The following is a 27,134-nucleotide window of genomic DNA, read 5'->3' as shown; positions in this document are numbered from 1 at the left end:
GTACTATTCGAATTCAAGCATACATATAAACGCCATGCAGTAAAGGCTTTAACCATTTCTTACCTGATCAATGAATTTATATATATATGCAAATTCATGATATTACATGGTTTCATTCATGAGTAGTGAATATGTAACTGGCGGCAAAGTGGTAAACAGACTCGCGTGGCGTTTCACGAATTCGCTCCTGGCCAGGGAGTATAGCGCTTAACTCTAATACATAAACCTCCATTTGTCATGTGTCTTAAGGTAGCTACAGCTTTTGAAAAGTACAATAACGAATTAAAAGTGCAAGGGGCCTGTTACGCCAACGCTCGTCAAAAAATATAAATAGGAGACGTTCTCTCTCTGATACCATAACAGAAAACGAACAGCACTATTACGCGCCAACTATTCCATTTTTGTATATATATCACGACTTTTTCACATCTAACACTTTGCTTGATACATCGTTTTCACAAACCGGAGACGAGGCGAAGCGAGGCAGGGCTGGGTGGCGAGAGGCTAGAGGCTAGAGGCTAGAGGCGAGAGGCGAGAGGCGAGAGGCGAGAGACGAGAGACGAGAGACGAGAGACGAGAGACGAGAGACGAGAGACGAGAGACGAGAGACGAGAGACGAGAGACGAGAGACGAGAGACGAGAGACGAGAGACTAGAGACGAGAGACGAGAGACGAGAGACGAGAGACGTGACGTGATGCCATGCCATGCCATGCCATGCCATGCCATTCAATGCCTTGTGATTCAATACCATGCAGTTCAATGCGATGCGATGCAATGACATGCGATTCGATGCCATGCGAGGCGAGGCGAGGCGATGCATCATCTAACATAACGGGATTCCCTGGAAAACGACTCTGTTGTTGAATGAACAACAAAGTTAAGATATAAGAAGATGTAAGTAATTCGAGAAGTCTGAGTACTGTAGGTACTATAGCAAATTCATTGCTTAATATATGTGAATGTGTAAGGAATCCATCCATCGCTTTTACCGAGTATACAAATACTCGGTCATTGTTGGTGTTTAGGGAGGTAAATGAAGTATTGCAAAGCTAATTACGAAACTAGCTTTCACAATGACATTTGGTGGTTGGTCGCTTTGCAAATTATAGTAGATTCTATATCAATTTTATTCGTTATTTTACGTGAATGAATGTGTGCCTGCATACATTGCCTAAATAAAGAATGTAAATATACGTCGGTGGTGTTTAGAGGGGTGAATGAAGCATTTGAAATCTAAATAGGAAACTAGCATTCAAATGGAGAGGGGTGAGAGTGCAGGTGCGCTTGAACTTGGGTGGGTTCTGGGTTTCATTGACGTATATATTACAGGTGAATGTGTGCATCGAATGCTCGATTGAAGTATATAAATACACATTGTTAGTGTGTATTGAGGTAAATGATGGATTGTAAAGCTAATCAAGACACTGGAATTCACTTTGAGGCTAGTGGCTGGCCGGCTGGCAGGCAAGCGTGGAAGTGGCAAACGATCGTTGAGTTGCCGTGTAAAACCACACCAAAGCAACACCTCCCTCCATCTCAAGTCGAATTTCGTCTTTATTACGCATTGGTACATTCCAGCAATGGTAAATTAAATAGATAAACGTCTAATCTTGATGTATGTATGAATATAATTTCGCCGTCAGAGCCGACTAAGGAATTCCGAGTGATATACACACACACTCCTCCCTCCCTCCCTCCCTCCCTCACAAGGGAGAGTGAGTAATTCTGTAAAAAAAAGAAGAGCATGCCAACAATGGGTAACTATTATAGTTAGGTTCTCGATCATAGTAAACCCGTTGATTTAGAGTTTATTTGCACAATGACTACGTCATATTAGATGCCATTTAAATACCAAATCCAGTTCTCCACTAAATGCAGACACAAGTCTAACACTATTCAACCCATCTCTACCAGCCTTTTCATAACAAACCACTAAGCTATCTAAACCAGTTTCCACACTTATATAAATAGAGAAAAACTTCACCCTATATAACCTATCTCAGAAAACAAACAAAATCAATTAATATTGCACTAACTGGCAACCCCCCCCCCCATTCATAAAATCAACTTCTTTCCTTCCACACCAACCATCGTATTTCTTTGCTCGCACATAATCTTTAATCTAAAGTTATTAAATGATATTACTCACCTCACTCTCCTTCTTTCTCCTTCTTTCTCCTTCCTTCCTTCCTTCCTTCCTTCCTTCCTTCCTTCCTTCCCTCTAACTCGTTGCAGTTGTTCAGCTTCGACCCATCAAACCCGGACTCGACTGACTCACTTCTGCTGCTCGTTCCAAGGCTTTTTCCTCATACGATGTTGGCTGGTGTGAAGTAATTACTGCAATTCAAATTAACACGATTCATTAATGTACATAACCAATTAACATAATCGTCTCCTACTTGATTTTGACTAGTTGATAGGGTTGTTTTTGGTCTCCCCGAAGGGAGTGGACCGATCCCAGAGGTACTGCAATACCGGGCCGATCCGCGGCAAAGGTGGAGCAAGCTCCTAGCACTTCGCCATGTTGCAAAAATCAGTTTAATATCGAGGATCCCACATGGGGATCGTATCAGATATTAAGCTGATAAGAACAGATTTAATTTTTTATTGACGAATGTTTTACATATTGCTTACAATAGCCTTGTGTCTTCACAAGGGTGCATGGGTACATAGTTACATTGGTGTACATAGAATATAATATACATTTTCATACATATGTTGTTAAGGGATCTTTATTTACATTGTGCCGTCTGCCATTAAAAAACTCAAAACAGATGTAATATACAAATTGATATTCTGAAATGAGAAAAAGGTACAGACATGTAATCTAGTATTGTCGAGCGCCTGTGATGTGCTCTATGTACATCATCCGTGACCACCGGATGGTGTCGCTCACGCATAGCCTCCTGAACAGCCTCTGATATCTTCTAGAGGCCAGCCTGTTCATTGGTTTGTCGTTCTTAGGGTCGTATGACCCGAGTGATCCTACAATGAAGGCATATACAGTGACCTGCCTGTAGGTCCGTCTCATTGTTGCTGCTAGCTCTGCATACTTTTCTTCTTTGCCTAGTCTAGCTTCTGCAAAGGCGTCTGGTCCGTTTTCGAAGGGGCAAGTGACGTCAATCAGCATCACCTCTCCGTTCTTTTCTAGAACAATGTCTGGTCTTAGTACATTGTTTGTCCCTGGGACTTGCCGGTTAGTGGATATGATCTTCCAGTGTCTTCCTTCTGAGGCCTTCAGGATACGATCGACCAACGCGTTGTGCCGCTGGATCATCGCATTTGACAGCCTCAGGCAATGGTTGATGACGTGGGGAAGCGTCTCGTTCTGGTGGCGACATCTCCTACACCGTTGGTCTCCGTTGATGTTGAACCGGCGGGCTCCATTTAGGGGTAGAAGATTCAGTCGTGCCCTGTGAATGAAACGCCAGTCAGCAAAGGTTGTAAAAGCCCCGTCCCTAATAAATGCAGACGAGGCCCTCTCCCTCCCAACTTGTTCCATTACTTTCCCCTGGTCTGGTTTACTTCTCAGGTCGTCGTCGCGAAGGCTTCTGTGATGGTTTCTGATGTTCCTTGCGACCAACCTTCTTTCTTTGTGAGTCATAGTTCTCTCCCCACAACAGACTTCCAATGCATCTCCGCCTGTAGACCACTTGGTGTTCAACCTTCCTGACGAGTTGCGGGCTCTTGACCAGAGCGTCTCATGTCCAGAGGGTCTTTGTTCCAAGTCGTCTTTTGAGAGGTACTGGCATACATTTTCCAGAGTTGCATCTTGGCGAATTCTTCGCGACGTTACTCTCTTGCAGTCGTCCCTGGCAATATTCCTCGTTTCTAGATCCGGCGTGGTGAGTAGTTTGAATGCGGAGTCTATGACGAATATGTCAGAGTCTTCTGCGGCGAGGGGTATGCCGCACGAGCCTGCTGCACTCTTTCCATACAGGTAGCCATTGGTTGCCCGCTGTGGCAGGTATAGAGTTTCTTTTATTAGTGGTCTTAAACGGTCATCAAGTTCCTGCCAGTCTCCCTTTCTCAGTTGCCAAGTTCTCATGGCGAACACCGTTGTTGGGAAGACGAAGGACTTCAGGGCATCAATCCTCTGCCAGGGAGCCAATTTACTTGTCATTATGGCTACGCCTAGTTGCTTGAACTCATTGATTGCGTTTGCGTTCGGGAGGAGGTGGAAACCTACCGGTCTACCTAGGAATTTGGTTTCCTCCCCATCTCGTCTGCTGCAAATCTGCGATTCCCCTATTGTAAATATGGAGTTTCGCATTCCCCTTGGTTGTCGTCCAGACATGTGCATTGACGAGCATTTCCTTGGGTTGAGTTTCAGATGCAACTCTTCACAGGCTGCAGAGGTGATGTCGATGAGGTTCTGTAGGCCTTCCGCTGTCCTGGAGAGCAGGGTTATGTCATCTGCGTAGGCAAGGCAGGGATGCTTGAGACCTGGGTCTGCTTGTAGTCCGGTGTTGATGATGGACCTCACTATAGGTTCAATGGCGATGTTGAATAATAGGCCACTGATGGGGCAGCCTTGTCTGACCCCACAATCAGCTGGGATATCATTTGTTTCACCACTCGCCGTTTGAATCTTGGTGGAATTTCCTCTTGTAATGCCCTGGATCACCGTGACAAAGTCTGCTCCCACGCCCATCCGTGTGAGGGAGGCGTCGATGAGTTCTAATGGCACGGAACCAAAGGCGTTTGTGAGGTCAAGTGACGCAATGCAAATCTCTTTGTTGCTGTCTCGTGCCTCGTCAAGGTAGTGCTGGATGATGTAATTGTGCTCAAGGACCCCGTCTGATGCCATAAATCCTTTTTGCGCAGAGCACAGGGCCTGATTGTGCTCAATCCATCTCCTCAGTCTTGCGGCCAGAACTCCTGTGTATAACTTGTAGATTGTCCTACACAGAGCAATGGGCCGCCAATTATTGATGTCGTGTGGGTCACCATCCTTGGGTATGAGGATGGTTCGTGACGTTTTCCAGTCCTGGGGGATCTTTTTCTGTTGCAGGCAGATGTTGAATATCGCTGCTATCACCTTACAGTCAGGGTCAGCCTGCTTCCAGTGTCTGTAGGTGATTCTGTCATTCCCAGGGGCGCTGTTTTCAGCTCTCATCAGCCTAACCTCCACTTCCCCTTCTCTAATTGGGTCCAGATTCATTTCAGCGCGATCTTCTTGTGCTTCCGGTATGGACTGGAGTGTGGCTGGGTCTTGTATTGGTGGTTGAGCGGCTAGGACCTCTGAAAAATGCCTCTCTATGGTCTCACAGGGGATCTCACAGCGGCGACTTTCCCCTGATGTGATCAGCCTCACTGCCCTTCGTCTGTTCCTTCTGTAAAGGCGTTGGATCGCCTTGCAGTCGTTGACATCGATGGCTGAGGGGGCTGGTCTACTCTCGTCTACCCTGATGTTGCAGTGGGCTTGGACCGCTTCTGTAACTTCATTCAGGAGGCTCGAGAACACGTCCCAGTCCGGGGAGCGTAGCAGTGCCAGCAGGGGAGCGTAGAAGGGTTCTAGTGCCCAGTCTTGGGTCGCCTCATCTGGTTGCAGTTCTTGTTGGTCGGCCTCGTCTGGTTCTTGATCTAGCCGTACCGCTTCATCACCGTTGTCAAGTATTTGAGACGCATCACCCCCGTGGTCTTCATTGTCGTCCTCGCCGCTCGCCTCTGGGGAGGCCCGGTCTTCGTCCTCACGCCCCGTGGGGTCAGGGTGGATAGGAGAGGGGTGTTGGGGGAAAGGAACCTGTATCACAATGGGTGATAGAGGGGGGGGTGGTCGGTGAGGCTGTGGGTGCTGGAGAGGGGGTAGGATTGGTGGGGGTGAGGGGGTGGGGGATGGTACTGGGGATAAAGGAATAGGTGATGCGGGTGGTGGTGGTGTGGGTTCAAGGATGGGGTTGGTGGGTGGGGGGGGTAGGGTGTCAGGGCGGTGAGGTGCTGGGTCAGGTGCTTGGGTGCGGGGTGGCTCCCTTCCGTCTGGGTCCTGTTGGTTGTCGTTCCGTCGCTCCGGGCCTGTTCGTCTCACGTGGTACAGTTCATGACTCATTTTCCCTATGACTGAATTGCATGAAAAGTCGCAATTCGGTCTGTTACATGGGAACGCTAACTGGACGCTGTCATCTTGTCTTGCTGCCATAATACCTTGAAGCCGAGCACATGAGTGGGTGGACGGTCTTTGTCCCAACGTTTTTCTGCACCCTGCACACTTGTATTTTGTTCGCCCGATCTTAATGTTGTGGCCACCACTCAGGTGTCTCACTAGGGAAACTCTTTGACACGTCCATGATTTCCCTGAGTGGACGTGAGGGCAGGCGGTCTCGGTGCACTTGAAGTGTCTTGGAAGTGGGAACCAAATGATGAGGGTTGTTCCCTGTCTTTGTGGCTGTTGGTCCGCACTTGGGGTGTCTGGGGCTGCCCTGTTCGCGTTGTTCTCTTCTCCAGGGGCAGGGGACCCACGGTTGGGGGGTCTTTGTGTATTATTCTGATCGTTTATTCCTCCAGGAGTTCCGTTCCTCACTTGGTTCAGGAGCCCGTTGATCTCCTGGCTCATTGTTAGGGCATCCTGGCTGTCATTGCTGCTGTCGGATTCATTCTGTACCCTCCTGAATGTATAGCGCCTGTTCCGGGGTCTTTGGGAGACAGGGCTATCCCAGAAGTCCCGTTCGTCGCTGACGCCGACCCCTAAAACCGTCACCTGGCCTGTGGCTGTCTGGGAGTCGTCGCTGGGGTCGGCCCTAGTGGTGGAAATCTTGGTGGAGCCAGGGCCGGCCCTCAGGGGTGTCTTGCCGGCCCTCAGGGGTGTATTGCCGGCCCTCAGGGGTGAATTGCCGGCCCCAACCCTACCGGGTTTTCGTGTGTAGTGTGTTCCTGGGCGAACGTCGCTGGCGCCGACCCCTGGCCCAGTTTCCGCAACTATGGCTGTCTGGGAGTCGTCGCTGGGGTTGGCCCCAGTGGTGTATGTCCTGGCACTGCCAGGGCCTGCCCTCAGGGGTGTATTGCCTGCTCCAGCCCTTAATTGTTTGTTGGTGGAGTCAGCCCTAGGGCTAGTGTCGCTGGAGCCGACCCCGGGGCTTGCGTCGCTGGTGCCGACCCCCCGATCCGCGGGCGTCGAGCCGGACCTCAGGTGTGAAGCGCCCGCCAATCTGGGCTTATTGGTCTGGTCGCTTAAGCCGATTCCGCCAGCTGATCTGATTAAGTCGCCTAGGCCGACCCTCGATGTAAAACTGTAGAACGGCGTCCTAGATGGGGTCGTCCTTGGAGCCAACATATCCGGGTCGTCCTCGGGGCTGTCATCGCTGATGGTGATCATCTCATCAGGGACTACTTTCACATTCCTGGTCCCCGGGTTTGTCCTGCCGAAGGTGGTCCCAGTAGAGGTCCTCCTCGAGGCCGCCTCGCCAAGGGCGACCCCGGTGGTGCTGGTGGAGTCACGGGGTATCCTCACATCTCCTTCCACACCCTGCGCGTCGACCTTACCCTGAGCCAGCCGCACAGGACTGGCCCCAGGGCAAGGGAGTATGGTCCTCCTCGAGGCCGCCTCGCCAAGGGCGACCCCGGTGGTGCTGGTGGAGTCACGGGGTAGCCTCACATCTCCTCCCACACCCTGCGCGTCGACCTTACCCTGAGCCAGCCGCACAGGACCGGCCCCAGGGCAAGGGAGTATGGTCCTCCTCGAGGCCGCCTCGCCAAGGGCGACCCCGGTGGTGCTGGTGGAGTCACGGGGTAGCCTCACATCTCCTTCCACACCCTGCGCGTCGACCTTACCCTGAGCCAGCCGCACAGGACTGGCCCCAGGGCAAGGGAGTACGGTCCTCCTCGAGGCCGCCTCGCCAAGGGCGACCCCGGTGGTGCTGGTGGAGTCACGGGGTATCCTCACATCTCCTTCCACACCCTGCGCGTCGACCTTACCCTGAGCCAGCCGCACAGGACCGGCCCCAGGGCAAGGGAGTATGGTCCTCCTCGAGGCCGCCTCGCCAAGGGCGACCCCGGTGGTGCTGGTGGAGTCACGGGGTATCCTCACATCTCCTTCCACACCCTGCGCGTCGACCTTACCCTGAGCCAGCCGCACAGGACTGGCCCCAGGGCAAGGGAGTATGGTCCTCCTCGAGGCCGCCTCGCCAAGGGCGACCCCGGTGGTGCTGGTGGAGTCACGGGGTAGCCTCACATCTCCTTCCACACCCTGCGCGTCGACCTTACCCTGAGCCAGCCGCACAGGACTGGCCCCAGGGCAAGGGAGTATGGTCCTCCTCGAGGCCGCCTCGCCAAGGGCGACCCCGGTGGTGCTGGTGGAGTCACGGGGTAGCCTCACATCTCCTTCCACACCCTGCGCGTCGACCTTACCCTGAGCCAGCCGCACAGGACTGGCCCCAGGGCAAGGGAGTATGGTCCTCCTCGAGGCCGCCTCGCCAAGGGCGACCCCGGTGGTGCTGGTGGAGTCACGGGGTATCCTCACATCTCCTTCCACACCCTGCGCGTCGACCTTACCCTGAGCCAGCCGCACAGGACTGGCCCCAGGGCAAGGGAGTATGGTCCTCCTCGAGGCCGCCTCGCCAAGGGCGACCCCGGTGGTGCTGGTGGAGTCACGGGGTAGCCTCACATCTCCTTCCACACCCTGCGCGTCGACCTTACCCTGAGCCAGCCGCACAGGACTGGCCCCAGGGCAAGGGAGTCTGGTCCTCCTCGAGGCCGCCTCGCCAAGGGCGACCCCGGTGGTGCTGGTGGAGTCACGGGGTAGCCTCACATCTCCTTCCACACCCTGCGCGTCGACCTTACCCTGAGCCAGCCGCACAGGACTGGCCCCAGGGCAAGGGAGTATGGTCCTCCTCGAGGCCGCCTCGCCAAGGGCGACCCCGGTGTTGTTCGTGGAGTGGGCCAGCCTCACAGCGCTGACCCCCGCTTTTCTGCCTCGGGCGTCGACCCCACCCTGAGCCAGCCTCCCAAGACTGACCCCAGAGTGGGGGAGTATGGTCCTCCTTGAGGCCGCCTCGCCAAGGGCGACCTCATGGCCGGCGGTCGTCGTCATCCATGCAGTAGACTCATCAAGGTCGATTACCAGGCAGTCGTCATCACTGGAGTCGTCTTCTTCTTGCAGGGTTTGGTCCTCCACCCCCCCTGGGACCGTCAGCCTTGAAGGCCGTCGTGGATCCATCACATGTGATGGACGCGCGAGGCCGTGACTGGGCTAGAGACAGACATCGACTATGTTGCCCCATTAACTCCGAAAAACGGGCGTGCGGACGACAACACAGTCAGAGTTTAGCATAGGCTATGTTCGTCCTCCAGCACCTGGCTCAAGGCCCAGATGTGGAGGAAGACAGAGTCTATGGTCTCTCCTTCAGGCGACTGGCCCCGGACAGGCCAGCCCCTGAAGGTCGATGGCAATCACAAGGGACTTGCCGTTTTGCCAGCCACTATGTAAAGTTGGAGAAGCTTGCTCCCCCCTTTACCAGTGATCGGGTCTGGGCTAACTCCCAAAGCCGCCACTAGATGGCTGGACGGTCGGTGTTGGTGGAAGCGCGCTCGCTGATTGGGCCGGTCCTTTAACTCCTTCTTACCCGGAGGGGAAGGTCGTGCGGACACCGACACAATCTATGCAAGCATAAATTGAGTTTCCCTCCGAGCTCCTTGAGCCTTGTACAAGGCAGAAGCTCAGAGAGAAACGCAATTTATTGCGTTTCCCACCGAAAGACTGGCCCCGGACAAGCCAGTCGGTGGAGGTGGACAGCAAGCCGTGAGGCTTGCTGTCTCACCGGTGGAGGCGGATGGGCGACGCGGCGACCCAACTCTCTCTCTCCACAGGTAGTTTTAAGACTACCAGGATCGCTGAAGTGTAGATTCTACTATTCCTTTAACTCCTTGCGGGCGTGCGGACAATAGTACAGTACTACACTTTGATCTTAGCCAAAAGGCCGAGAAGCGATAGGATGCATGGTTGCTCTGCAACACCAGGCAACAATTGCGGCTAGAAACCACGTAGCGAGTTTCAATTGCAAAAGGGCATGTGATTATCGTTGAGTACTATTCGAATTCAAGCATACATATAAACGCCATGCAGTAAAGGCTTTAACCATTTCTTACCTGATCAATGAATTTATATATATATGCAAATTCATGATATTACATGGTTTCATTCATGAGTAGTGAATATGTAACTGGCGGCAAAGTGGTAAACAGACTCGCGTGGCGTTTCACGAATTCGCTCCTGGCCAGGGAGTATAGCGCTTAACTCTAATACATAAACCTCCATTTGTCATGTGTCTTAAGGTAGCTACAGCTTTTGAAAAGTACAATAACGAATTAAAAGTGCAAGGGGCCTGTTACGCCAACGCTCGTCAAAAAATATAAATAGGAGACGTTCTCTCTCTGATACCATAACAGAAAACGAACAGCACTATTACGCGCCAACTATTCCATTTTTGTATATATATCACGACTTTTTCACATCTAACACTTTGCTTGATACATCGTTTTCACAAACCGGAGACGAGGCGAAGCGAGGCAGGGCTGGGTGGCGAGAGGCTAGAGGCTAGAGGCTAGAGGCGAGAGGCGAGAGGCGAGAGGCGAGAGACGAGAGACGAGAGACGAGAGACGAGAGACGAGAGACGAGAGACGAGAGACGAGAGACGAGAGACGAGAGACGAGAGACGAGAGACGAGAGACGAGAGACGAGAGACGAGAGACGAGAGACTAGAGACGAGAGACGAGAGACGAGAGACGAGAGACGTGACGTGATGCCATGCCATGCCATGCCATGCCATGCCATTCAATGCCTTGTGATTCAATACCATGCAGTTCAATGCGATGCGATGCAATGACATGCGATTCGATGCCATGCGAGGCGAGGCGAGGCGATGCATCATCTAACATAACGGGATTCCCTGGAAAACGACTCTGTTGTTGAATGAACAACAAAGTTAAGATATAAGAAGATGTAAGTAATTCGAGAAGTCTGAGTACTGTAGGTACTATAGCAAATTCATTGCTTAATATATGTGAATGTGTAAGGAATCCATCCATCGCTTTTACCGAGTATACAAATACTCGGTCATTGTTGGTGTTTAGGGAGGTAAATGAAGTATTGCAAAGCTAATTACGAAACTAGCTTTCACAATGACATTTGGTGGTTGGTCGCTTTGCAAATTATAGTAGATTCTATATCAATTTTATTCGTTATTTTACGTGAATGAATGTGTGCCTGCATACATTGCCTAAATAAAGAATGTAAATATACGTCGGTGGTGTTTAGAGGGGTGAATGAAGCATTTGAAATCTAAATAGGAAACTAGCATTCAAATGGAGAGGGGTGAGAGTGCAGGTGCGCTTGAACTTGGGTGGGTTCTGGGTTTCATTGACGTATATATTACAGGTGAATGTGTGCATCGAATGCTCGATTGAAGTATATAAATACACATTGTTAGTGTGTATTGAGGTAAATGATGGATTGTAAAGCTAATCAAGACACTGGAATTCACTTTGAGGCTAGTGGCTGGCCGGCTGGCAGGCAAGCGTGGAAGTGGCAAACGATCGTTGAGTTGCCGTGTAAAACCACACCAAAGCAACACCTCCCTCCATCTCAAGTCGAATTTCGTCTTTATTACGCATTGGTACATTCCAGCAATGGTAAATTAAATAGATAAACGTCTAATCTTGATGTATGTATGAATATAATTTCGCCGTCAGAGCCGACTAAGGAATTCCGAGTGATATACACACACACTCCTCCCTCCCTCCCTCCCTCCCTCACAAGGGAGAGTGAGTAATTCTGTAAAAAAAAGAAGAGCATGCCAACAATGGGTAACTATTATAGTTAGGTTCTCGATCATAGTAAACCCGTTGATTTAGAGTTTATTTGCACAATGACTACGTCATATTAGATGCCATTTAAATACCAAATCCAGTTCTCCACTAAATGCAGACACAAGTCTAACACTATTCAACCCATCTCTACCAGCCTTTTCATAACAAACCACTAAGCTATCTAAACCAGTTTCCACACTTATATAAATAGAGAAAAACTTCACCCTATATAACCTATCTCAGAAAACAAACAAAATCAATTAATATTGCACTAACTGGCAACCCCCCCCCCCATTCATAAAATCAACTTCTTTCCTTCCACACCAACCATCGTATTTCTTTGCTCGCACATAATCTTTAATCTAAAGTTATTAAATGATATTACTCACCTCACTCTCCTTCTTTCTCCTTCTTTCTCCTTCCTTCCTTCCTTCCTTCCTTCCTTCCTTCCTTCCTTCCTTCCCTCTAACTCGTTGCAGTTGTTCAGCTTCGACCCATCAAACCCGGACTCGACTGACTCACTTCTGCTGCTCGTTCCAAGGCTTTTTCCTCATACGATGTTGGCTGGTGTGAAGTAATTACTGCAATTCAAATTAACACGATTCATTAATGTACATAACCAATTAACATAATCGTCTCCTACTTGATTTTGACTAGTTGATAGGGTTGTTTTTGGTCTCCCCGAAGGGAGTGGACCGATCCCAGAGGTACTGCAATACCGGGCCGATCCGCGGCAAAGGTGGAGCAAGCTCCTAGCACTTCGCCATGTTGCAAAAATCAGTTTAATATCGAGGATCCCACATGGGGATCGTATCAGATATTAAGCTGATAAGAACAGATACTACACTTTGATCTTAGCCAAAAGGCCGAGAAGCGATAGGATGCATGGTTGCTCTGCAACACCAGGCAACAATTGCGGCTAGAAACCACGTAGCGAGTTTCAATTGCAAAAGGGCATGTGATTATCGTTGAGTACTATTCGAATTCAAGCATACATATAAACGCCATGCAGTAAAGGCTTTAACCATTTCTTACCTGATCAATGAATTTATATATATATGCAAATTCATGATATTACATGGTTTCATTCATGAGTAGTGAATATGTAACTGGCGGCAAAGTGGTAAACAGACTCGCGTGGCGTTTCACGAATTCGCTCCTGGCCAGGGAGTATAGCGCTTAACTCTAATACATAAACCTCCATTTGTCATGTGTCTTAAGGTAGCTACAGCTTTTGAAAAGTACAATAACGAATTAAAAGTGCAAGGGGCCTGTTACGCCAACGCTCGTCAAAAAATATAAATAGGAGACGTTCTCTCTCTGATACCATAACAGAAAACGAACAGCACTATTACACGCCAACTATTCCATTTTTGTATATATATCACGACTTTTTCACATCTAACACTTTGCTTGATACATCGTTTTCACAAACCGGAGACGAGGCGAAGCGAGGCAGGGCTGGGTGGCGAGAGGCTAGAGGCTAGAGGCGAGAGGCGAGAGGCGAGAGGCGAGAGGCGAGAGACGAGAGACGAGAGACGAGAGACGAGAGACGAGAGACGAGAGACGAGAGACGAGAGACGAGAGACGAGAGACGAGAGACGAGAGACGAGAGACGAGAGACGAGAGACTAGAGACTAGAGACTAGAGACGAGAGACGAGAGACGAGAGACGAGAGACGTGACGTGATGCCATGCCATGCCATGCCATGCCATGCCATTCAATGCCTTGTGATTCAATACCATGCAGTTCAATGCGATGCGATGCAATGACATGCGATTCGATGCCATGCGAGGCGAGGCGAGGCGATGCATCATCTAACATAACGGGATTCCCTGGAAAACGACTCTGTTGTTGAATGAACAACAAAGTTAAGATATAAGAAGATGTAAGTAATTCGAGAAGTCTGAGTACTGTAGGTACTATAGCAAATTCATTGCTTAATATATGTGAATGTGTAAGGAATCCATCCATCGCTTTTACCGAGTATACAAATACTCGGTCATTGTTGGTGTTTAGGGAGGTAAATGAAGTATTGCAAAGCTAATTACGAAACTAGCTTTCACAATGACATTTGGTGGTTGGTCGCTTTGCAAATTATAGTAGATTCTATATCAATTTTATTCGTTATTTTACGTGAATGAATGTGTGCCTGCATACATTGCCTAAATAAAGAATGTAAATATACGTCGGTGGTGTTTAGAGGGGTGAATGAAGCATTTGAAATCTAAATAGGAAACTAGCATTCAAATGGAGAGGGGTGAGAGTGCAGGTGCGCTTGAACTTGGGTGGGTTCTGGGTTTCATTGACGTATATATTACAGGTGAATGTGTGCATCGAATGCTCGATTGAAGTATATAAATACACATTGTTAGTGTGTATTGAGGTAAATGATGGATTGTAAAGCTAATCAAGACACTGGAATTCACTTTGAGGCTAGTGGCTGGCCGGCTGGCAGGCAAGCGTGGAAGTGGCAAACGATCGTTGAGTTGCCGTGTAAAACCACACCAAAGCAACACCTCCCTCCATCTCAAGTCGAATTTCGTCTTTATTACGCATTGGTACATTCCAGCAATGGTAAATTAAATAGATAAACGTCTAATCTTGATGTATGTATGAATATAATTTCGCCGTCAGAGCCGACTAAGGAATTCCGAGTGATATACACACACACTCCTCCCTCCCTCCCTCCCTCCCTCACAAGGGAGAGTGAGTAATTCTGTAAAAAAAAGAAGAGCATGCCAACAATGGGTAACTATTATAGTTAGGTTCTCGATCATAGTAAACCCGTTGATTTAGAGTTTATTTGCACAATGACTACGTCATATTAGATGCCATTTAAATACCAAATCCAGTTCTCCACTAAATGCAGACACAAGTCTAACACTATTCAACCCATCTCTACCAGCCTTTTCATAACAAACCACTAAGCTATCTAAACCAGTTTCCACACTTATATAAATAGAGAAAAACTTCACCCTATATAACCTATCTCAGAAAACAAACAAAATCAATTAATATTGCACTAACTGGCAACCCCCCCCCCCATTCATAAAATCAACTTCTTTCCTTCCACACCAACCATCGTATTTCTTTGCTCGCACATAATCTTTAATCTAAAGTTATTAAATGATATTACTCACCTCACTCTCCTTCTTTCTCCTTCTTTCTCCTTCCTTCCTTCCTTCCTTCCTTCCTTCCTTCCTTCCTTCCCTCTAACTCGTTGCAGTTGTTCAGCTTCGACCCATCAAACCCGGACTCGACTGACTCACTTCTGCTGCTCGTTCCAAGGCTTTTTCCTCATACGATGTTGGCTGGTGTGAAGTAATTACTGCAATTCAAATTAACACGATTCATTAATGTACATAACCAATTAACATAATCGTCTCCTACTTGATTTTGACTAGTTGATAGGGTTGTTTTTGGTCTCCCCGAAGGGAGTGGACCGATCCCAGAGGTACTGCAATACCGGGCCGATCCGCGGCAAAGGTGGAGCAAGCTCCTAGCACTTCGCCATGTTGCAAAAATCAGTTTAATATCGAGGATCCCACATGGGGATCGTATCAGATATTAAGCTGATAAGAACAGATTTTATTTTCAAAAAATGGTACAGAGTGTCTTTTTACAATGCTTTCATGTAGCCTAGCTTAACATTTTACAGCAAAAGCTAAGGTTTACAAAGGAGCTTTTAGACAAGTTACATAGTGTGAATTATTTTTGAGCCTAACATTTATACAATACAAAATTTTACATACAAGCTAATATACATATTATACAAATCATTCATACTGTCGTGCTCCAGTGATGTGCTCGATGTACCGCATCCTCGACCATCTGATGGCGTCGCTCACACACAGCTTCCTGAAGGTCGCGAGGTACTTCTTCGAAGCCAATCTCTTCATCAGACGCTCGTTGTGGGGGTCGTACGATCCTAGGGGTCCTACGATGAAGGCGTGGACGGTCACTCTGTTGTACCGCGGCAGGGCCCTCATCTCGGCGGCGAGGTCGGCGTACTTCATCTCCTTTTCGGTCCGAGCTTCCGTGAAGGCGGCTTCCGTGTTCTCGAAGGGGCAGGTGACATCTATGATCAGCAGTTCGTTGTCCTTCTCAATGACGAGGTCGGGCTTCAGAACACTGTCTGCTCTTGGAACTCGCTGGTTTTCTGCTGTCACTTTCCAGTGGCGTCCCAAGGCGGCTGTCTTGATCCTGTCCACCAAGGCGTTGTGGCGTCTTCTGTAGGCGTCCGAGTATGTCATGCAGTGACACATGACATGTGGCAAAGTTTCATTTTGCCAGGCGCATCGTCGGCAGTTCTTGTTGGTGTTTGGTCGTCGGGTGGCTCCATTCAGGGGAAGCAAGTTCAACCTTGCTCGGTGAATGAAGCGCCAGTCAGCAAACGTTGTGTACTCCCCCTCTCTCATGAAGTGGGAGGAGGCTTTTTCTTGAGACACTACACACATCGCCTTTCCTTGGTCTCGCAGGGTGTGTAGGCGGGCGTCGCGAAGTTGTCTGTGATGGTTTCTGATGGTTCTGGCTACAATTCTTCTTGCAGCAGCCTTCAAGGTCTTGTCACCACAGGTTATGGAGATGTTTTCTCCATCAGCTGTCCATGTCGTTTCCATTCTTCCAGAGGCATCTCTTGCCCGAGACCAGATGGTTTGGATAGTGCTGGATCTTCCAGGTAGTTCGGCCTTGGAGAGATAGGAGCAGACATGTTCAGGAGTTACTTCTTCTTCTTCTTCTTGTCTTCTTTTTGCAACTACGAGGCGGCAGTCTTCTCGTGCGATATCCCTTGTATCAACATCTGGCGAGTTTAGGAGTTTAAATGCAGTGTCAATTAGGAATAGGTCTGAGTCTTCTGCTGCTAAAGGGATCCCACAGGATCCCGCTCGCGTGCTGCCATACAGGTATCCGTTGGCTGCCCGGCTTGGTAGGTAGAGGGTCTTCTTGATGTGGGGTTTCAGTGCTTCGTCCAGTTTGGTCCAAGCGGTCTTCTTAAACTGCCAAGTCCTCATGGCAAAGACTGTTGAGGAGAAAACAAATGTCTTCAGCGCGTCGAGTCTCTGCCATGGGGCCAACTTGCTCATGAGAACTTTCTTCCCAAGTTCAATGTACTCGTCAATTGAGGAGTCTCCAGACATCAGCTGGAAGCCGACAGGGCGTCCCAAGAACTTGGAGTGTTCTCCCCCAAGTCGATACTGGATGTTTCTTCCGGCGATCTGGAACTGGGTTTCTCTCAAACCCACTGGTGTCTGTCCTGACAAGTGCATGGAGTAGCACTTGTTCGGGTTAAGTGTGAGGTTTGCAGCTTGGCAGGCTCTTCCAACTGTGTTCAGTAGAGCTTGCAACCTCTCTTCTGTCCCGGCTAGCAGGGTGATGTCGTCAGCATATGCCAGGCAGGGGTGTTTCAGGTCAGGGTCAGCTTCGAGTCCTGTGTTGATTGTAGTCCTCAGGATAGCTTCTATGGCGATATTGAAGAGGAGTCCACTAATTGGGCATCCTTGTCTGACTCCACAGTTGGCTGGGATCTCTGCTGTTTCGCCGCCAGTTGTCATGATCCTTGTGGTGTTTCCATTGGTGATGCTGTTGATGACTGCTAAGAAGTCATCTCCAGCTCCCATCCTCCGGAGTGCTGCAGAGATGAGCTCAGTTGGGACCGAGCCGAAGGCGTTGGTGATGTCTAGGGAAGCGATGTATATGTCCTTATTGCCATGCCCTGTTCTTGCTGCATCCAGGTAGTGTTGTAGGACGAAGTTATGCTCTAAAACTCCGTCGGTCGGCATGAATCCTTTCTGGGCAGGGCACAGCACTTTGTTCTCCACGATCCAGTTTCGTAGTCTTGATGAGAGGCAGCCAGTATACAACTTGTATATGGTGCGGCAGAGTGCAATGGGTCTCCAGTTCGTGATGTCGTCTGGGTCGCCTGGCTTGGGGATGAGCACTGTCCGGGAAGACTTCCAGGCCTCTGGGATCCTCTGTTGACTCAAGCAGATGTTGAAGATTGCTGTGATGACACGGCATTCTGGGTCTGCTCGCTTCCAGTGGCTGTATGTAAGTCTGTCGTCTCCTGGAGCAGTGTTTTCTGTTCTGGAGAGTCTTGTTGCTACTTCACGTTCCCGAAACTCTCCTGTGTCCATTTCTGTGCGGTCTTCAGGTGGTTCAGGGATGGCAGTGATGATGTCCAGGTTTTGGAGGGGGTCTTGTGCACTAAGAGTGCGGGTAAAATGCTCCTCGACTCGTTCCTTGGGAATGGCGCAGCGGGCACTTTCACCTGTCGTGATCAATCTGATTGCCCTCCTCCGATTTCTTCTGTAGAGTCGTTGTATGGCAGCACAGTCGTTGACGTCGATTGGAGTTGAAGTCGTCGAACTACCATCAGTTTGGATCTTGAAGTGCTCCTGCATTGTTGTTGTTATCTGCTGCAGAAGCTCGGTGAAGGCGTCCCAGTCTGGGTGGTGGAGGAGATTGTGCAGGGGCGCAGAGAATTCTTCTAATAACCAATGTTCCTCTGCTTCATCTGGAACATTCTCCTCTTGTTGTTGGGGTTGGTCTTGTTCTTCATCGCCGGCGTCGTCTCCACCATCATCATCATCTTCTTGGGGTTGTGACTGGTCTTGGTTGTCAGTGTTGGAGGCTGGAGACAGCGGGGCATCATCACCAAGCTCTGGAATAGGGCTAAGAGGGGGGAGAGGGGGTAAGGGGGAAGGATGGGGGGGGATTTGTTGCTGAGACAGGTGGTGTTGGGTTAGAGGGTTGTCAGGTGCAGGATGGGCTGGAGAGGAGACTGGTGTGGAGTAGGCAGACTGTGGGCTGGGCGGTGGATGAGGAGAGGGGGCAGGTGAGGACTGGGTAGACTGGGGGTTGAGTGAGGATCGAGGAGAGGAGGAGGAGGAGGAAGGTGAGGACTGGGCAGGCTGTGGGTTGGGTGGGGAGTTAGGTCTGGGTCGTCGGCGGGCCACTGCGTCCTGTTGTCGGTGGGTTCTGCGATGGTTGTTGAGCCCTGTTTTGGTGGTGAAGCTTGAAGTACATGTGGGACACTGGAAATGGTGTCTAACTTCTTCTTCTGCTTGGGGTCTGCCTTCAAAGAATCGTCGTAATGCTTGGCATTTGTGTCTGGTTGGGCGGAGTCCTAAGGTTTCAGAGCAACCTGCACACTTCTGAATAGTCGAGGTTATTGGTAGGGTATGGATTTCTCGGAGGTGGCGGGTGAGTGACTGCTGCTTGCTTGTCCATACACATCCTGTATACTTCTTGTGGCAGAACGTCTCAGGGCAGCTGAAGTAAGGGGGCAAGGGGAACCAAGTGATGAGCACCTCTCCATCTCGTTGGGGTTGTCGCACAAGGGTCTGTCCATCTGCATCTTCTTCATCTGCTACAGGGGCGAGTCGGTCGTTCCTTCCCTGGTTGATAAGTTCTCCAATTTGCTGGCTGAGGGTAGCTGGTTGGGGGTCTTGCTGGGGAGGAGGCGGGCCCAAGGACTGAAGCTCTTCTACACTTCCATCTTCTGCCCTGGGTGGCGTTGGCGGCTGGTTCTCTTCATCAGGCAGAAACGATGACTGTATCTCTACATCAGTTTCTTCACCAACTGGAGACAGCCTAAGTGGCTGAAGCTCTTCCTCAACTCGGGGCGGCGGCTGGAACTCTTCTTCTTCATCTGCAGGCAGTGTCGGTGGCTGGGACTCTTCTTCTTCATCTGCAGGCAGCGTCGGTGGCTGGAACTCCTCATTGACTGGAGGCGGGTCCTGGAGCTGGAGCCCAGGAACTTGGTCCCGGGGTGTAGGCTCTGGTGATTCGATGAGGGAGCGCTGTGTTCCATTGTAGAAGCCATCAGCATCATCTGGGAGGCTCCTGAAGCGGAATTGAGCTGGAGGCGGGTCCTGGAGCTGAGGCTGGAGTCTAGGGTCTCGAACTGGAGGGGTAGGCTCAGGCAGGTCGATGAGGGAGCGCTGCGTTCCATTGTAGAAGCCATCAGCATCGTCTGGGGGGATCCTGAAGCGGAATGGGGCTGGAGGTGGGTCCTGGAGCTGGAGTCCACGGTCTCGGACTCGAGGTGTAGGCTCAGGCAGGTCGATGGTGGAGCGCTGTGTTCCCTCAAAGAAAGCGTCAGCTTCATCTGTAATTTTCCTGAATTTGTAGTTCCTGAAGTTCATGAAGTCGTCAATCCTGAAGTCGTCATCGCTGCTGAAGTCTTCTTCTTCCAACATCTTTTTCTTTCTTCTAAGACATCTTCTTCTTCCAACATCTTCTTCTTTCTTCTAAGACATCTGCTTGCATCTCCTTCTTTCTTCTAAGACATCTGCTTGCTGCTTATAATGGGCGGCAGCTCATTTCAGCGAGCAATAAAGTCCAGTGTGTTAGGGCCGTTGCTGGATATAGGAGTGGCAGCATATAGGAGTGGCAACGGGATCCTCGCAGTAGGGGTCAATCTTACTCGGAAAAAGCATGGAAGTCCCACGTATCAGGGCCGGCCTCGCCGAGCCCCTCAACAGGAGAACATGGCCTGATGAGAGGGGGGTGCAGGTCGGTCGGGGGTGGTCTGTGAGCACTGCAAAAGCAAGTGAGCAATGCACACTAAGTGTGCATCACTAGACAAGAGTTCAGCCAGCTACTCTTGTGCTCAACAGACCTGGGATGCCAACCCGCAAGGGGTGTAGCAAGCCAATCAGTGGCAAAGCAAGCTCCTGTAGCTACATGACTATCGCTTTCAGTGGACTCAGCGCACTAATAACGACGTAGCAGGGTACCTTTGAACCACTTGAGGCTTGATTACTACACTTTGATCTAAGCCGATAGGCCGAGAAGCGATTACTACACTTTGATCTTAGCCAAAAGGCCGAGAAGCGATACTACACTTTGATCTTAGCCAAAAGGCCGAGAAGCGATAGGATGCATGGTTGCTCTGCAACACCAGGCAACAATTGCGGCTAGAAACCACGTAGCGAGTTTCAATTGCAAAAGGGCATGTGATTATCGTTGAGTACTATTCGAATTCAAGCATACATATAAACGCCATGCAGTAAAGGCTTTAACCATTTCTTACCTGATCAATGAATTTATATATATATGCAAATTCATGATATTACATGGTTTCATTCATGAGTAGTGAATATGTAACTGGCGGCAAAGTGGTAAACAGACTCGCGTGGCGTTTCACGAATTCGCTCCTGGCCAGGGAGTATAGCGCTTAACTCTAATACATAAACCTCCATTTGTCATGTGTCTTAAGGTAGCTACAGCTTTTGAAAAGTACAATAACGAATTAAAAGTGCAAGGGGCCTGTTACGCCAACGCTCGTCAAAAAATATAAATAGGAGACGTTCTCTCTCTGATACCATAACAGAAAACGAACAGCACTATTACACGCCAACTATTCCATTTTTGTATATATATCACGACTTTTTCACATCTAACACTTTGCTTGATACATCGTTTTCACAAACCGGAGACGAGGCGAAGCGAGGCAGGGCTGGGTGGCGAGAGGCTAGAGGCTAGAGGCGAGAGGCGAGAGGCGAGAGGCGAGAGGCGAGAGACGAGAGACGAGAGACGAGAGACGAGAGACGAGAGACGAGAGACGAGAGACGAGAGACGAGAGACGAGAGACGAGAGACGAGAGACGAGAGACGAGAGACGAGAGACTAGAGACTAGAGACTAGAGACGAGAGACGAGAGACGAGAGACGAGAGACGTGACGTGATGCCATGCCATGCCATGCCATGCCATGCCATTCAATGCCTTGTGATTCAATACCATGCAGTTCAATGCGATGCGATGCAATGACATGCGATTCGATGCCATGCGAGGCGAGGCGAGGCGATGCATCATCTAACATAACGGGATTCCCTGGAAAACGACTCTGTTGTTGAATGAACAACAAAGTTAAGATATAAGAAGATGTAAGTAATTCGAGAAGTCTGAGTACTGTAGGTACTATAGCAAATTCATTGCTTAATATATGTGAATGTGTAAGGAATCCATCCATCGCTTTTACCGAGTATACAAATACTCGGTCATTGTTGGTGTTTAGGGAGGTAAATGAAGTATTGCAAAGCTAATTACGAAACTAGCTTTCACAATGACATTTGGTGGTTGGTCGCTTTGCAAATTATAGTAGATTCTATATCAATTTTATTCGTTATTTTACGTGAATGAATGTGTGCCTGCTAAATAAAGAATGTAAATATACGTCGGTGGTGTTTAGAGGGGTGAATGAAGCATTTGAAATCTAAATAGGAAACTAGCATTCAAATGGAGAGGGGTGAGAGTGCAGGTGCGCTTGAACTTGGGTGGGTTCTGGGTTTCATTGACGTATATATTACAGGTGAATGTGTGCATCGAATGCTCGATTGAAGTATATAAATACACATTGTTAGTGTGTATTGAGGTAAATGATGGATTGTAAAGCTAATCAAGACACTGGAATTCACTTTGAGGCTAGTGGCTGGCCGGCTGGCAGGCAAGCGTGGAAGTGGCAAACGATCGTTGAGTTGCCGTGTAAAACCACACCAAAGCAACACCTCCCTCCATCTCAAGTCGAATTTCGTCTTTATTACGCATTGGTACATTCCAGCAATGGTAAATTAAATAGATAAACGTCTAATCTTGATGTATGTATGAATATAATTTCGCCGTCAGAGCCGACTAAGGAATTCCGAGTGATATACACACACACTCCTCCCTCCCTCCCTCCCTCCCTCACAAGGGAGAGTGAGTAATTCTGTAAAAAAAAGAAGAGCATGCCAACAATGGGTAACTATTATAGTTAGGTTCTCGATCATAGTAAACCCGTTGATTTAGAGTTTATTTGCACAATGACTACGTCATATTAGATGCCATTTAAATACCAAATCCAGTTCTCCACTAAATGCAGACACAAGTCTAACACTATTCAACCCATCTCTACCAGCCTTTTCATAACAAACCACTAAGCTATCTAAACCAGTTTCCACACTTATATAAATAGAGAAAAACTTCACCCTATATAACCTATCTCAGAAAACAAACAAAATCAATTAATATTGCACTAACTGGCAACCCCCCCCCCCATTCATAAAATCAACTTCTTTCCTTCCACACCAACCATCGTATTTCTTTGCTCGCACATAATCTTTAATCTAAAGTTATTAAATGATATTACTCACCTCACTCTCCTTCTTTCTCCTTCTTTCTCCTTCCTTCCTTCCTTCCTTCCTTCCTTCCTTCCTTCCTTCCTTCCCTCTAACTCGTTGCAGTTGTTCAGCTTCGACCCATCAAACCCGGACTCGACTGACTCACTTCTGCTGCTCGTTCCAAGGCTTTTTCCTCATACGATGTTGGCTGGTGTGAAGTAATTACTGCAATTCAAATTAACACGATTCATTAATGTACATAACCAATTAACATAATCGTCTCCTACTTGATTTTGACTAGTTGATAGGGTTGTTTTTGGTCTCCCCGAAGGGAGTGGACCGATCCCAGAGGTACTGCAATACCGGGCCGATCCGCGGCAAAGGTGGAGCAAGCTCCTAGCACTTCGCCATGTTGCAAAAATCAGTTTAATATCGAGGATCCCACATGGGGATCGTATCAGATATTAAGCTGATAAGAACAGATACTACACTTTGATCTTAGCCAAAAGGCCGAGAAGCGATAGGATGCATGGTTGCTCTGCAACACCAGGCAACAATTGCGGCTAGAAACCACGTAGCGAGTTTCAATTGCAAAAGGGCATGTGATTATCGTTGAGTACTATTCGAATTCAAGCATACATATAAACGCCATGCAGTAAAGGCTTTAACCATTTCTTACCTGATCAATGAATTTATATATATATGCAAATTCATGATATTACATGGTTTCATTCATGAGTAGTGAATATGTAACTGGCGGCAAAGTGGTAAACAGACTCGCGTGGCGTTTCACGAATTCGCTCCTGGCCAGGGAGTATAGCGCTTAACTCTAATACATAAACCTCCATTTGTCATGTGTCTTAAGGTAGCTACAGCTTTTGAAAAGTACAATAACGAATTAAAAGTGCAAGGGGCCTGTTACGCCAACGCTCGTCAAAAAATATAAATAGGAGACGTTCTCTCTCTGATACCATAACAGAAAACGAACAGCACTATTACGCGCCAACTATTCCATTTTTGTATATATATCACGACTTTTTCACATCTAACACTTTGCTTGATACATCGTTTTCACAAACCGGAGACGAGGCGAAGCGAGGCAGGGCTGGGTGGCGAGAGGCTAGAGGCTAGAGGCTAGAGGCGAGAGGCGAGAGGCGAGAGGCGAGAGACGAGAGACGAGAGACGAGAGACGAGAGACGAGAGACGAGAGACGAGAGACGAGAGACGAGAGACGAGAGACGAGAGACGAGAGACGAGAGACGAGAGACTAGAGACGAGAGACGAGAGACGAGAGACGAGAGACGTGACGTGATGCCATGCCATGCCATGCCATGCCATGCCATTCAATGCCTTGTGATTCAATACCATGCAGTTCAATGCGATGCGATGCAATGACATGCGATTCGATGCCATGCGAGGCGAGGCGAGGCGATGCATCATCTAACATAACGGGATTCCCTGGAAAACGACTCTGTTGTTGAATGAACAACAAAGTTAAGATATAAGAAGATGTAAGTAATTCGAGAAGTCTGAGTACTGTAGGTACTATAGCAAATTCATTGCTTAATATATGTGAATGTGTAAGGAATCCATCCATCGCTTTTACCGAGTATACAAATACTCGGTCATTGTTGGTGTTTAGGGAGGTAAATGAAGTATTGCAAAGCTAATTACGAAACTAGCTTTCACAATGACATTTGGTGGTTGGTCGCTTTGCAAATTATAGTAGATTCTATATCAATTTTATTCGTTATTTTACGTGAATGAATGTGTGCCTGCATACATTGCCTAAATAAAGAATGTAAATATACGTCGGTGGTGTTTAGAGGGGTGAATGAAGCATTTGAAATCTAAATAGGAAACTAGCATTCAAATGGAGAGGGGTGAGAGTGCAGGTGCGCTTGAACTTGGGTGGGTTCTGGGTTTCATTGACGTATATATTACAGGTGAATGTGTGCATCGAATGCTCGATTGAAGTATATAAATACACATTGTTAGTGTGTATTGAGGTAAATGATGGATTGTAAAGCTAATCAAGACACTGGAATTCACTTTGAGGCTAGTGGCTGGCCGGCTGGCAGGCAAGCGTGGAAGTGGCAAACGATCGTTGAGTTGCCGTGTAAAACCACACCAAAGCAACACCTCCCTCCATCTCAAGTCGAATTTCGTCTTTATTACGCATTGGTACATTCCAGCAATGGTAAATTAAATAGATAAACGTCTAATCTTGATGTATGTATGAATATAATTTCGCCGTCAGAGCCGACTAAGGAATTCCGAGTGATATACACACACACTCCTCCCTCCCTCCCTCCCTCCCTCACAAGGGAGAGTGAGTAATTCTGTAAAAAAAAGAAGAGCATGCCAACAATGGGTAACTATTATAGTTAGGTTCTCGATCATAGTAAACCCGTTGATTTAGAGTTTATTTGCACAATGACTACGTCATATTAGATGCCATTTAAATACCAAATCCAGTTCTCCACTAAATGCAGACACAAGTCTAACACTATTCAACCCATCTCTACCAGCCTTTTCATAACAAACCACTAAGCTATCTAAACCAGTTTCCACACTTATATAAATAGAGAAAAACTTCACCCTATATAACCTATCTCAGAAAACAAACAAAATCAATTAATATTGCACTAACTGGCAACCCCCCCCCCATTCATAAAATCAACTTCTTTCCTTCCACACCAACCATCGTATTTCTTTGCTCGCACATAATCTTTAATCTAAAGTTATTAAATGATATTACTCACCTCACTCTCCTTCTTTCTCCTTCTTTCTCCTTCCTTCCTTCCTTCCTTCCTTCCTTCCTTCCTTCCTTCCTTCCCTCTAACTCGTTGCAGTTGTTCAGCTTCGACCCATCAAACCCGGACTCGACTGACTCACTTCTGCTGCTCGTTCCAAGGCTTTTTCCTCATACGATGTTGGCTGGTGTGAAGTAATTACTGCAATTCAAATTAACACGATTCATTAATGTACATAACCAATTAACATAATCGTCTCCTACTTGATTTTGACTAGTTGATAGGGTTGTTTTTGGTCTCCCCGAAGGGAGTGGACCGATCCCAGAGGTACTGCAATACCGGGCCGATCCGCGGCAAAGGTGGAGCAAGCTCCTAGCACTTCGCCATGTTGCAAAAATCAGTTTAATATCGAGGATCCCACATGGGGATCGTATCAGATATTAAGCTGATAAGAACAGATACTACACTTTGATCTTAGCCAAAAGGCCGAGAAGCGATAGGATGCATGGTTGCTCTGCAACACCAGGCAACAATTGCGGCTAGAAACCACGTAGCGAGTTTCAATTGCAAAAGGGCATGTGATTATCGTTGAGTACTATTCGAATTCAAGCATACATATAAACGCCATGCAGTAAAGGCTTTAACCATTTCTTACCTGATCAATGAATTTATATATATATGCAAATTCATGATATTACATGGTTTCATTCATGAGTAGTGAATATGTAACTGGCGGCAAAGTGGTAAACAGACTCGCGTGGCGTTTCACGAATTCGCTCCTGGCCAGGGAGTATAGCGCTTAACTCTAATACATAAACCTCCATTTGTCATGTGTCTTAAGGTAGCTACAGCTTTTGAAAAGTACAATAACGAATTAAAAGTGCAAGGGGCCTGTTACGCCAACGCTCGTCAAAAAATATAAATAGGAGACGTTCTCTCTCTGATACCATAACAGAAAACGAACAGCACTATTACGCGCCAACTATTCCATTTTTGTATATATATCACGACTTTTTCACATCTAACACTTTGCTTGATACATCGTTTTCACAAACCGGAGACGAGGCGAAGCGAGGCAGGGCTGGGTGGCGAGAGGCTAGAGGCTAGAGGCTAGAGGCGAGAGGCGAGAGGCGAGAGGCGAGAGACGAGAGACGAGAGACGAGAGACGAGAGACGAGAGACGAGAGACGAGAGACGAGAGACGAGAGACGAGAGACGAGAGACGAGAGACGAGAGACGAGAGACTAGAGACGAGAGACGAGAGACGAGAGACGAGAGACGTGACGTGATGCCATGCCATGCCATGCCATGCCATGCCATTCAATGCCTTGTGATTCAATACCATGCAGTTCAATGCGATGCGATGCAATGACATGCGATTCGATGCCATGCGAGGCGAGGCGAGGCGATGCATCATCTAACATAACGGGATTCCCTGGAAAACGACTCTGTTGTTGAATGAACAACAAAGTTA

General features: G+C 48.2%; 2 protein-coding genes, 3 non-coding genes and 2 pseudogenes across 5 annotated transcripts; all 7 read right to left on the bottom strand.

Moving 5' to 3' along the window:
* Positions 1–2,442: 2,442 nt before the first annotated feature.
* LOC138360737 (U2 spliceosomal RNA) lies at positions 2,443–2,622 on the bottom strand (annotated as a pseudogene).
* A 206-nt stretch (positions 2,623–2,828) lies between these two features.
* LOC138360621 (uncharacterized) lies at positions 2,829–7,313 on the bottom strand. Its single transcript, XM_069320312.1, has one exon. It carries the CDS (start codon positions 7,311–7,313, stop codon positions 2,829–2,831), a length of 4,485 nt encoding a protein of 1,494 aa, XP_069176413.1.
* A 5,172-nt stretch (positions 7,314–12,485) lies between these two features.
* LOC138360768 (U2 spliceosomal RNA) lies at positions 12,486–12,678 on the bottom strand. Its single transcript, XR_011226634.1, has one exon. It is a non-coding gene; the product is annotated as a U2 spliceosomal RNA (small nuclear RNA).
* A 2,557-nt stretch (positions 12,679–15,235) lies between these two features.
* Positions 15,236–15,411, bottom strand: LOC138360722 (U2 spliceosomal RNA; annotated as a pseudogene).
* Positions 15,412–15,579: 168 nt separating this feature from the next.
* LOC138360620 (uncharacterized) lies at positions 15,580–20,004 on the bottom strand. Its single transcript, XM_069320311.1, has one exon. The coding sequence runs from the start codon at positions 20,002–20,004 to the stop codon at positions 15,580–15,582; it is 4,425 nt and encodes a 1,474-aa protein (XP_069176412.1).
* Positions 20,005–23,234: 3,230 nt separating this feature from the next.
* On the bottom strand, positions 23,235–23,427 carry LOC138360767 (U2 spliceosomal RNA). The gene has a single exon (XR_011226633.1). It is a non-coding gene; the product is annotated as a U2 spliceosomal RNA (small nuclear RNA).
* A 2,539-nt stretch (positions 23,428–25,966) lies between these two features.
* Positions 25,967–26,159, bottom strand: LOC138360766 (U2 spliceosomal RNA). Its single transcript, XR_011226632.1, has one exon. It is a non-coding gene; the product is annotated as a U2 spliceosomal RNA (small nuclear RNA).
* Between the last annotated feature and the right edge of the window lie 975 nt (positions 26,160–27,134).

Source organism: Procambarus clarkii, unplaced genomic scaffold (genome assembly GCF_040958095.1).
Source record: "Procambarus clarkii isolate CNS0578487 unplaced genomic scaffold, FALCON_Pclarkii_2.0 HiC_scaffold_116, whole genome shotgun sequence".
Classification (NCBI taxonomy): domain Eukaryota; kingdom Metazoa; phylum Arthropoda; class Malacostraca; order Decapoda; family Cambaridae; genus Procambarus; species Procambarus clarkii.
Note: the sequence above shows the minus strand (reverse complement) of the source record. Positions and strands in the feature narration are given on the sequence as shown.

What these genes read in the sequence shown, in the direction of transcription:
- LOC138360620 (XM_069320311.1), bottom strand. Translation starts at nt 20,004, where the DNA reads ATGTTGGAAGAAGAAGACTTCAGCAGCGATGACGACTTCAGGATTGAC.
- LOC138360621 (XM_069320312.1), bottom strand. Translation starts at nt 7,313, where the DNA reads ATGATCACCATCAGCGATGACAGCCCCGAGGACGACCCGGATATGTTG.